Below are 11,323 nucleotides of genomic sequence, written 5' to 3'. Positions count from 1 at the left end.
TTTTAAATTGTTCATCATGGTGTAATTTCTTTACATCAATAAACCTGGGAGAGAAGCGCAATTTATACAGACACTGTAATTTTACTGAATCAAGCTCACAGTCTCCACAGTGTATGCAAACAAAAAAGACCAATATAGACATGTAAAAAAAAAACAAAAGAAGACAGCTGATGTCGGCTGATTGTAAAGTTAATGCCGATATATCGTACATCTTTACTCGTTAAACTACAATTTAAGCTGGCTGCATATTTTTTATACCAAATGCTGCGCAAAAAAAATAATATGAAAACAGGAAAATTAGGAGACTGGTGAGTTTTATTGATTTATTTTTAATAACTAAATTCAATCAACTAATCTAAAACAACTTAAATCAGTACATCAGTACATCATATTGTAAGTCATTCATGATGGATTTAAACAAAACAGAATTTCAGTAGAATATATATATATATATATATATATATATATATATATATATTATTTTTTTTATTATTTTTTTTTTTTTTGTTCTTTGAAACCTAATTGGAAACAATTAGTTCTACTGATAAACCTAAACAGCTCTAACGTCCTACACAAAATATTGTATCTTTACATTTCTGCCAATTGTGCAAGTCATATACACTGTTTTTCTGTGGTTCTAAGAACCTGAGATAAAGAGACTCATCATTTTTCAGATGTTCCTGCAGCTGATTTCTTTTGAAATCAAAAGGTATGTCAGAAAGTAATAGATCCTGCTCCTCTCACATGGCTTTGTGCTGTTTAGAAAGTAATAGATCCTGCTCCTCTCACATGGCTTTGTGCTGTTTGTAAACCTTTAGCCAGTGCAGCAGCAAGAAGATCTGTGTTAACCTAAAACACAAAGTCAGTTCATTTCAGTCAAATCAAGTCAGAATTGAGTTGCTATAATTAAATGGAAAGCTTGTGTTCATGGTAAAATGAATATCCCCATATCAAAGCATGTAACAACATTTCCAGGTTGAGGTGAAGAACATCTTACCGGTCTTTTATTACTTTCTTGAGGCTACAGATGACAATGTTCAGGAAGAAAAGCCCACAATGTCCCATGAAATACCAATTCCAAACAAGAAACTCAGGGACTTCTTTAAGCAGCTTCTTCAGTCTAAGTGAAAGAATAAAATACATATTTATGGTTAAATTGTGTCAACATATATATCTGCCTTACTCAAAAAGACAGTGCTGTAAAAACAAATGCTTCCTCTTTACAGTCACATTCATTGCTTTACCAAAGACATCATAATTCAGCTTGTAATATACAAATATAAAAGCTTAAAGACATTAATCCCTGTGTCACTGTGACCTGTGAACATAGATCACTAAGTGAACGCGTTCGTTCTATGTCAAAGGATGCTTGCACACCTTTCAAAAAGTTCCACTTTTGTCTCCTGAGTCCATAGAATATTTACCCAAAACTCCATGCATGATGTGATCCTAGTTCAGATCTTTTAGCTTGACGGGTTCCTTTAATGTATAGTTTTATTTATCAGCTCTGGCATTAATTAGCCCTGGTGGTGACTTATGAATCTGAACAATCCCCCAAAAAATGGTAGATCACCATGTATCACAATTCCTTGTTTAACAAAGGGTAATTTCTACTTTCACATCAGATCAGATTTGAAAAAATTGTGTTGCCTTTAGTGTATTAATTACCCTTGTCTACTTTGGAGCACAGCATAGAATGAGACCACGAGAGGTAGAAGCAGATGAGAGAAGATCCTCACTGGTAACCCAAGCATACTCAGGTAAGTTGTCACATTCCCCATCAAAACTGAAAGGTAAAAGAACACAGTTAATGGAATAAATCAACTGATCTCAATTTAAAAAAAACTAAAGATGTAACTTGTGATTTTAGATTACCACCCTATGGTTTACAGATCACTCTTGTTTGGCTAAACAATTCAGTAAATTTCAACATTAATCAAAAAGATGATTGTCTGTGCTTAGTGACAACCTTACCATTCTTCATTAAGTAAAAATGGTGAAGAGGATCTTCTCTGGGTTCTTGCACGGTGGAGCTGAACATTTGCATGGATCGGTGTTCTTTGAAAACTGTTTTCGGGTCGGTTTGTTCCCCTCCGTTCATCTTCTGCTCCTCCACCTTGGATGTCTTTGGATTGGTGGAGTTACCATTTGAGAACCAGTGGGATACACTCACCCCTATCTTAGCAAGAGCAACATCTAGAAAAGAAAATAAATACATCAATGATTTTTCTCCCATGCAGAAATCAAACAGTTTGTAAACTTAAAGCATTTAATTTTTAACTTGACTCACCATTGCTCTGAAGGAAGTTGGTGGCATCTTTGTAGCCAAAACTGTAGGCTTGCTCTACAGCCTACAAGGGTAAACAAACAGTGTAACCATAGGGCAACATGTAATCCATGTGTCAGTAGTTGTATATGTATTCAAAGACCAAAACCAAGTTAAATCTCTCTTTTAAAAACAATGAATGTTAATATAACATAGTTACTAGGTTTAGATACATAGGGGTTTTGAACTGTTTTGAATTAAGGGAATTTAGCTTGACACAAATGTGAGAATGGGGTGTCAAAACTAATTTTGTAATATCAATAACGTAAATACTACTAAGTAATGTAATATTTTTGGCCATTTTGTGTTTTATACTAAATTAATACCTTGTCAATAATGTAGCTAAGCCAAGTTACTAAGTTAAAAGACATAGGTAGTATTTCAACATAATAACTTATAAGAAAAAAATAAATCCTAATTAAATCTTCCTACGTCTTAGGAAATGTAATGAAATGTATAAGCATTTTAATTATGTGCAAAGAGTGGATTTTGTGGAAATGAAACATTTTTTGCAGTTGTGTTAGGATGTTAGGATAATGTGATTATTGCCCAGCATTATATTATTGTTTGCTACAGTGGGGTAAATGAAAAAGGTTGTTGGCAATTCATTAGAAAAAAACAGAGACAATTAAGATTTCTGGCCACTGAACTTTCTTAATGTCATTCAATAAGACTACTGTATAACACATTAGCAATGCAAAAAATAAAACTTTTTTTTTTTAACTTTTTATTTTCAGTAACTGTTTTATATAAACACATACACATGTCCACCCCTGTCACAATTCACATCTTATTTATGCAGATCATTCCAGACATTTAACCCACACCAAGGAAGCTGGTCGTACAAATCCAGCTCTGCCAAAAGTCATCCAGGGAATGTTGATGAAGGAAACAGTCCAGCAGAGAAACATCTCCCTCAGATAGACATTGGACAAAGAAAAAGTCCAATACAGCCTCTTACCTCTAAAGTCACAGGGTAAAGAGCATTGATGATTCTGAAGGTGTTAGCCATGTTGAGCTTAATAAGAGCTCCAGGAGTTACCAGGTCCATCATACAAGGAGGATCAGCTGGACATATATCAGCTTCTCCAGAGAATGGGCAAACAGTTAGTGTGTGGCTGGACAACTCAGAGAGGAAGGGCTGGATTCCACTCAAGCCACCATCAATGTAGTGCTGTTGAAACATAAAAACCTTGTGACTTACCGAACCCCTGGAATTAGTTTGTGAGTTCTTCTGAAATGCTCACCACTCCGTTGAAGGCTGGTGGCAGAAAGCCACAATATCCAGGGACAAAACAGCTACACAGGATAGCCTAGAGAAAACACACAACAAGTAACTGTTAGACAACAAACAACAGCACCATTACACATGATGATGTTAAACTGTTTTACATCATCATGGAAAACTGTTTTACATCATCATGTGTAATGGTGCCAACCTACAACGAAGGAAGGCTGTAGATTGTAGGTTGTCTGACGCCTGAACAACCTTCAGGCGTCAGACATTCAGACATGAACAAGCCTAAATATTCTGTTGCCAGAGGAAACACAAAAAAGGATTAAGTTCTGACTCTGAAAAGAAAAATGACAAGTTTTTCTAAAAAAAATAAATCTCACCCTTATTGTTAACTACTAGCAAATAGAAATGATTTTGGCAATTTTGAATTAGATGATAAAATAAACATTTGATGTCATAAAAATCACTTTTATAGTGTGATTGAATATCAGACAGTTAAAACATGAGGGTATGTTGGTAGTTAGCTTAAGTGTCTTCCTATACAGTGTATATAGACACATTACATGGACACATTATAAAGACAGAATGCAACATATGCACTGTAATGCAATTTATTTAAGGATTTCCACAATAAACCATTAAATAGATTGTGGTATACCACTATTATCAATGTTAATAATATATTATTATTTGAGAACAAAATAATATTTTGCACAAGCACAAACTTACTTTCACTACATCTTCTTTGGACTGAAATTCAGACATGATTAGGTGCTTTCCATCTGACAGTCGTGTCACAGCAACACCAAGGCGACCACTTGCAAAACGGTGTGCATCCGAAGGAAGGTGCTTGCGCAAAACCCTTTCCAACCACTTGAAAACATTGACGGAAGGGTTCAGTGGTCCAAGCGGGGCAGCCATCACCTGTTTGACCAAAAGGATTAGCTCATCCCGAATGGCAGCTGGGAAATGAAAGAACACAGAGGTTAAAGTCGTAGTCGCAAGTAGCAAAGTAAATTTAGAACAATCAACAAGTTCACTTGCATGGGTTGATTTTACAGACAACTGCAGCTGCTACCACAGATCCGGCAGATGCACCGAGGACGTGGGGAGCCGACTGCAGGATCCAGGGTGTGTACTGCAGGAAGCACAGAACAACCCCGAGCTGATAGGTAGCCAGGAATCCAGACCCAGAGAAGGAAATATCATAAGGAGCCTCACGAAAGTGAGAGCTGGAGATACTATGGGGCATCTTGAATAGTGTCAACAACCTAATAATTATTTAGCAGCATTAATCTAATCAGCATTTGAGAGTCAACAGCAAATGAAAAATACCAAGTTTTAACAGGCATTTATAAAGCATTCAGTCAAAAGTGTTTGAGGGGTAGACAGGCAGAGTTTTTAAATACATCCCAATTGGACACATCGTATTGGTCATGGCCATGTGATTTGAAAGTTTCAAGGCCTTCTTGTTTAAATCAGGAGGCACTTTCAGTTCTTAAGTTTATTATGTTGTTCCATAAAACTTATAGGCTTATGACTGATACCAACCAGAGAATTTAAAAGATATCTACAATAGTTTATTTTTGCTAAACACACCCAAGAATACATGGAATGTCTGTGGTATTTATTTCATTTAGATTTTCCTTAATTTCCTAATTCTTTTCAAGCCAAATTCAAACAGCTTTTTTTCTTTGCTTTGAGTGGATTTAAAGGCCATTAGCACAACTTGCAATTTTCACAAAACACACACAAACCAAAAAAAAAAAAAAAAAGTGAGAGAGAAAGCAAAGAGCCAGGTAGCAGCTTCACCAAAGCACCTCCACAGCATCCCCTGCAGGTACAAGTTTGGCACACTGCTAAACAACAGAGTGTAAAGGGAGATCTCTTTCCCATCTGCAAAGACAGATTTTGTTATTTTTATTTTAGCAAACGATGCTGTATGATATGATGCCCTCTAAAAGTATTCATACCCCAAGAAATGTTTTCAATTTGTAAAGGGTAAAAGCAAAGGGTTTGAATGAAAATCTAAAGTGTGGCATGCACACCTTTAATTCTGTTATCTCTGCATAAAATCGTGTGCAACTTGCTACATTCAGAAGTCACCTCATTATGAAACACTTACCTGTGTTTAATTTAATTTTGAAACCCAAGTCTATAAAAGCATCAAGAGTTTGTTTGAGAACATTTGACAGGTCATAAATAAAAGTTGTGGAAAAGTTCCATAAAGCCAAAGGTTAGAAAACATTATTCTAAGCTTTGAAAATATCAAAAGTAGAACTTTTGGCTGAACTGCAAACTTGTCAAGAAATGTCCGTTCTTGACAGGAAGAATGGACCTTCTTCATTCTCTGATTGGAGCTGGTAGAACTTCACTCAGCGAATCAAATGGAAGTCCCATAGTGGATCTGGGGAAGCCACAGAGATTGAGAGCTCTAATAGTTTAGGAAGTCAACCTTTGTCATTCCAGAAACCATGGAAAGTCATATTTAAAGCTTCCCATAATATACAAGTGAAACATCAGGCTTCTGTCAGGTAACCAACTAAACTTTACTTTTTGGGATGCATTCAAAATGTTACATATGGGGGAAAAGCTAATAGTTTCCAACTTATTGTAAAACATGGCGGCAGCAGTTTGAGTGTTAATAATTTTTCAAGGCACTATATTTTGGTAACTTTCATGTTTATGAACAGCAATAGAAATTTTGACTGTCATATGAAACATTTATTTCCATAAGCAAAGCAAACATACAAAACTCTCACAAAAACCAATTCTTCATTATAAAAAATTAAAACAACAGAACCAGCAGAAATTCTGTTTGATCACAGTTAGCCCCTGCTTCAGCTATCACTTATATACCAGACTGGAATGGCTTGTGAAAATAAACCCAGAAATCATATTGTGATTGTGTTTACCAAACCTATATGTGCTACAATGATTTTATGGATAAATCAAGATATGTTTTTCACATTTCCTTTTACCTGAATGTTAGTGTTCATTCACATGTAAAATGATGAACAGCACATAAAGTAATCTCAGAAAACATCTAGAATATTCAAGTCAATCTGTGAAAGCATGGATCATTTTCAAAACCGAAACTGTTTTGAAAATGAATAAATATACATTTATTTGTTCTGCCTGAATATTTAAAGTTGCATATTATTCTTCTCTATCCCACTGGAGCACCAGTCGGGGGAGGCTGTGGAGAAGCTCGGTCAGGCGAGACCTCAAAGTGATCGTCACTGAGATCCTGCAAAGGACTGCTGTCTGCAAAGTCTGCATCCTGAGGTGGTGTATGTTCAGGGGACCCAGATGTGTCAATTTGGTGTTTCCTGATGTCTTGGGGGAGTTTCAGAAACCTGAAGGGAATCAATGGGAAAACAGTAAGCATAATATTGCTAGGTTTTTGAGAGGAGAAAATAGCAAAATGGTGAAAAAAGCTAAACCACCAGATACCTGAACAGGAGTTTTTGTCCTCGCTCCTTTTGGATGATGTTAAGCTTGTAATAGTGCCGCAGAGCCCGAGACATTTTCTCATAGGTCATGTTGTCTCGGTTCTGTCAATGGAGTAAAGACGCCACTAAAAAAGTCTGCACTGCTTGATATGACAGTTCTGTGTGCCCTGCTTTTCCTTAATCTGTTCAATTTCCTCATGGGGTGAAGATCTGGCGACTCACCTTGTGGTTTCCCCAGAGGCGTGCCAGTCCATTGGGGTCAACCACCCTGAATACATGTGTGTCAGGATCTTCCCACCGAATGTAATCTTGGTAACGATCGTCACACAGCAACTGATACACGTAGTCCCACAGCAGTCTGCACTCTGGCCAAACACAAATTATGTTTGTTTAAGCTTCTTTCACCCATTGTAGATATCCCCAGAACACAAAAGATATACATTTAGGCTGTAGGCTTAACTGGATCCCTGAATGTGTGAGGTGGTGTCTGATACAAAAAGATTGCACGTTCAAAGATGAAGCCTGCATGGATCAGACTTGATTATTCGCCATGACCTATGTATGATTGATGGATTGAGATCCAAGACGTTTGGAGGCCACAAAAACAACTTAAGATCATTGTTCAGATCTTCAAACCAGGTTGACAGTACCTGGTATGCGTCCATTGGCTTTGTGCAGTGGGCTCCTTGGCCTCTCTCGGCTGGATAGGTTGAGAGGTTCTTGTATCACGCTTTCTTTTAGAGGAAGTGATTGAATTTGGTTTGGAGGTACAGCAGACACAGCGGCTGAACCAACTATGAGAGAGGCAAAGTAAAGAAATAAAACAAACATCTTGGTCAATAGAGCAGGACAGAGAATTCAAGTATTTCTGGAATAGTTGCTTTTTTTTAATACTCACTGTTATGAGTGAGTGGAGCAGAATAAGGGTAAAAAACAGGAGGGCGCTCTCTGAGAGGTGAAATGGGCTCAGGTTGATTGGTCACAGTGGCTGCAACAGCTGCAGGCACTGCAGCAGTGACTGCAAGGAAAACTGTCAGAGTGAAATATGAGGAAATGTGAAAAGCTAAACAGAAAGTAAAACCAATGTCTTGCAACAACTTCAAAATGTTTATGTAAACAGGAGTTATCAAACATCAATTTAAAGTTTAACGTAAAAAATATATTTTCTCATCGGTTTACATGGGGCTCTGTAAGGCATCGAATAAAGCCAAAACGAAAAGGAAGACGACGGAGTTGTGAGATTTTACCACTATCCATGCAGCTACCTCCCATTAGCACACATCCGTCTTCCTAGAATGGAAATCACCCTGCTGTGGTTGGGTCAAAGAACAGGAATGCATGTGGCTCAACTGTTCAGCTTTACGAATTAGGCAGCTCACAAGTTACTCGTATTTGAGTTAACACTTTTCTTTGTGAGCAAAATGGTCAAAACAGTTGTAATAAATAAATAAATTCACTGCTACCCTACAGTTAAAATTTAAAACAGTAACATTCTTTGGAGGCATTTTGCAACACATGCGTCAATAACTTGCTGAAGGAAAAAGCCTTAAATAGAAGTCAAAAAGGGTTCTTGGTACTCGTGATGGTCAGGGCCGGGAAAGTTGCAGAGATAAGGCAATTTGATTTGACTCTTCACAAATGCAGCAAGAAAGAGCATGAACGTAGCCTCAGTGTGTTGAGACATGTTGATCAGAAAGTCTCTTAGGCAACACACTCTCTAGAATAAACAAGTTTGATTTGATAGGCACCAAACCAAAAACAAATATTGAATCTGAGCACACTGAATGTAGAGTACTTCTTTCTCTGTGCCGTTTATGTTTCTACAATAATATGTACTTGATTTCACAACTTTCTGCAAATGCTTCATAGCATTCTTTTTTTATACATGTTGCATAATTTTCTACTAAGTTTCTTTTCTGGATTTTGATTTGACTTTAGTGTGGTGTGATCATACAGCTGGATCTCCTTAATTCTAAAATTATTGTTTGGAAAATGCCACCCTAATTCTCCTTAAGACGCTTTTTTTTTTTTTATATGCTGTAATTTGGATTTAGTTTTTCTTGCCTGCGCATGCCAGAAAACAACTGAAGAAATTCCAAGCTGAACACATTACTCCTAATAAGGAGGACAAATTTAGCTTTACAGTGCTTTGGAAAACTTTGATTAAGCATCAAGCGTTTTCAAATTCCACCATGCTATGAACCAAAAAAGGATTTTATTGGCTAGCAAACTTATGCAAAATAGTGCACAGGTTTGGAGGAAAAGAAAGGTGAATGTTATTTTTTTTCCAAATAAGTATCTAATACGTGTGATGTGTATTTGTATTCACTACCCTTTTTAGGGAATATTATGTCTCTCCCAGCTTTGCACATCCAGCTAAAATTCTTGTCCATTCTTCTTTACAAAACAGTTCCAACTAATATAGGATGAAGAGCATCTGTAAACAACAATGGCCTCGCCAGTTGAACATATGTCTGAGCTTTTACTTGGTCATTCAAACCCATTACCTTGGATGTCTTGCTTTATGTTTAGGGTTGTTGTCCTTACTGAATCTATTTTTTTTTTTTGCCATCTTTTTTTTTTTCAACCTTTAATAGGATTTGTCCTCACATGATTCTGTGTTTATCTTCACACATGTTTGCATCAGCTCAAATCAACCCAGCATTATTGTCCTACCTCTACGTTTCAAAGTAAAGATGGTGTGTTAGCTTTAGTTTCATTAATGAATACACATAGTGTTTTGGATATGCAACTATTTGAGTTTGAAAATTCTGCACTACGTTGTGTTTATCCATCACATAAAGCCCAGATGACATACACTGAAGTTTGTGGTTGCAAGGTAAACAAAATTGTGAAAAAGTCTAAAGAGGGGTACAACATTTTTCAAGTCACTACACAGGTTTTGATTTGCAAATGTTACTAAATGTTACTTACTAAGTGGAATACACTTACTAAAAAAAAAAAATAAAAATAAAAAATAAAAAAAAAATCAGAAGACATTTCTAGTTTGGCTAAAACAAAAAGAGACCAGAGGTCCATGTTCTGACCTGGGCTCCCACTGACTATGGGAGACTGTGGCTCTTGGACAGATTGAGAAGGTATCTGGCTGCTGACCGCAACCTGAATGTGTCCATTCGCCGCCAAAGCAGAAACATTAGGGGACTGGCAAACAACACTCCTCCTTTGTTGCTTTACACATTGAAGGATCTCATAAAGAACGTCACCTTGAGGAAAACCACCATAGATTAAAAAGAAATATATTTTTTTGTTACATGAAAAAAAGAGATTAAATTGTACCTGAACTCGGACAGCGGCGTCTAAAGTCTTCTTTTGTCAGCAGGCAGAGGGCTCTGCCATTCATTTCAAAGTGTCCCTTTTCTGGTCGGCGTAACGAGTACTCCTTCTGAGCCCAGTGGAGCCAGTGGGCAACATCCTCCTTATCCCACAGAGATGGATTTATTCCTAATAAGAAAACACGGACTTTAACAGGTGGAGCGAAACTGTTTATGGGCAGAAATGAACACATATTAATTTCATTTAAGATGGTCAAAAATAGGTCTCACTCAGTCTTCCAGGTAGATGCCACAGATCCTCCTGAGTGTTAGGACTGACCAAAGGAGGTTGATTTGAGGGAGGGTGATGTACAGTTGGAGGAAGGTTGACCTCCCTCCCATGCATTATGGCTGAAGGACTGGTTTCTTGCTAAGGACATACACACAATATTGGAAACAACAGAAGAGCAGTGCAGAAATAATATATATATATATATAAAACATAAATTGGCTGCTGTTCAAGACTGACTATGTCTGTTTAATAAAACATTAAAATTGATTGAAGTTTAGGAGAATAACCAAGATTGTTGGAAGTTTAGCCCCAGAGACTTTTACTTACCTTGATCAAAGGTGACGGGGAAACGCTCGCCATGTAAATGTCCCTAATCTCTTAGTTTGCACCAGAAAAACGGGACTATTTTTCTCATAAATTGACTCCTCGAGTAACTCAAATAATAATAATAATAACAATACGTCACACCTTTCCAAACTCCATTTCTTAAAGAAAACACGATGTTGTCGATGAACAAATAAAACAAACTGCACTATTTTCACATTCGACCCTTCCGGGAAATGAAAACGAAAGAAACCTAATCCCCGTAGGGGGTGTATACAAAACAAGCTCATTGGTGGAAAGCAACGCGCACCTTTCCAAAAACCCTGACTGCAGCTCCACAGGGCGGTTATGGAGGAAACGAATAGTTAGATATTACATGTGAAGGGTTTTTCCCCGTACTTTTGCGTATTAAATGAT

The 11,323-nt window shown here is 37.1% G+C and overlaps 2 protein-coding genes across 4 annotated transcripts; both read right to left on the bottom strand.

Moving 5' to 3' along the window:
* Positions 1 to 761: 761 nt before the first annotated feature.
* Positions 762 to 4,815, bottom strand: LOC122831272 (patatin-like phospholipase domain-containing protein 2). Its single transcript, XM_044117353.1, has 9 exons — positions 4,608 to 4,815; positions 4,293 to 4,525; positions 3,574 to 3,639; positions 3,288 to 3,500; positions 2,291 to 2,351; positions 1,975 to 2,196; positions 1,669 to 1,786; positions 998 to 1,120; positions 762 to 849 (listed from the first exon to the last, which is right to left on the bottom strand). The coding sequence occupies exons 1-9, from the start codon at positions 4,813 to 4,815 to the stop codon at positions 786 to 788; spliced, it is 1,308 nt and encodes a 435-aa protein (XP_043973288.1). The 3' UTR covers positions 762 to 785.
* A 1,387-nt stretch (positions 4,816 to 6,202) lies between these two features.
* On the bottom strand, positions 6,203 to 11,156 carry LOC122831240 (transcription factor ETV6-like). Of its 3 annotated transcripts, none has more exons than XM_044117308.1 (9): positions 10,910 to 11,156; positions 10,582 to 10,720; positions 10,316 to 10,480; positions 10,066 to 10,242; positions 7,917 to 8,036; positions 7,669 to 7,812; positions 7,241 to 7,383; positions 7,020 to 7,120; positions 6,203 to 6,922 (listed from the first exon to the last, which is right to left on the bottom strand). In XM_044117308.1, exons 1-9 carry the CDS (start codon positions 10,940 to 10,942, stop codon positions 6,733 to 6,735), a joined length of 1,212 nt encoding a protein of 403 aa, XP_043973243.1. In that variant the 5' UTR covers positions 10,943 to 11,156; the 3' UTR covers positions 6,203 to 6,732. The 3 variants fall into 3 exon arrangements, with proteins under 3 accessions (XP_043973243.1, XP_043973253.1, XP_043973235.1); XM_044117300.1 differs by having other exon boundaries at positions 6,204 to 6,922; positions 7,917 to 8,048; positions 10,910 to 11,048; XM_044117318.1 differs by lacking the exon at positions 10,066 to 10,242 and having other exon boundaries at positions 7,917 to 8,048.
* Between the last annotated feature and the right edge of the window lie 167 nt (positions 11,157 to 11,323).

The sequence above is a fragment of the Gambusia affinis genome, linkage group LG01, assembly GCF_019740435.1.
Source record: "Gambusia affinis linkage group LG01, SWU_Gaff_1.0, whole genome shotgun sequence".
Taxonomy (NCBI): Eukaryota; Metazoa; Chordata; class Actinopteri; order Cyprinodontiformes; family Poeciliidae; genus Gambusia; species Gambusia affinis.
Note: the sequence above shows the minus strand (reverse complement) of the source record. Positions and strands in the feature narration are given on the sequence as shown.

Coding starts and splice junctions, on each gene's coding strand:
- LOC122831272 (XM_044117353.1), bottom strand. CDS start 4,815: ATGCCCCATAGTATCTCCAGCTCTCACTTTCGTGAGGCTCCTTATGAT. Junction 2,197..2,290: donor CAACTTCCTTCAGAGCAATG/GTGAGTCAAGTT, acceptor TTTCTTTTCTAG/ATGTTGCTCTTGCTAAGATA. Junction 1,121..1,668: donor GTGCTCCAAAGTAGACAAGG/GTAATTAATACA, acceptor TCTTTCACTTAG/ACTGAAGAAGCTGCTTAAAG.
- LOC122831240 (XM_044117300.1), bottom strand. CDS start 10,942: ATGGCGAGCGTTTCCCCGTCACCTTTGATCAAG. Junction 7,813..7,916: donor TGCTCCACTCACTCATAACA/GTGAGTATTAAA, acceptor CCTCTCTCATAG/TTGGTTCAGCCGCTGTGTCT. Junction 7,384..7,668: donor AGCCAATGGACGCATACCAG/GTACTGTCAACC, acceptor GTGTTTGGCCAG/AGTGCAGACTGCTGTGGGAC.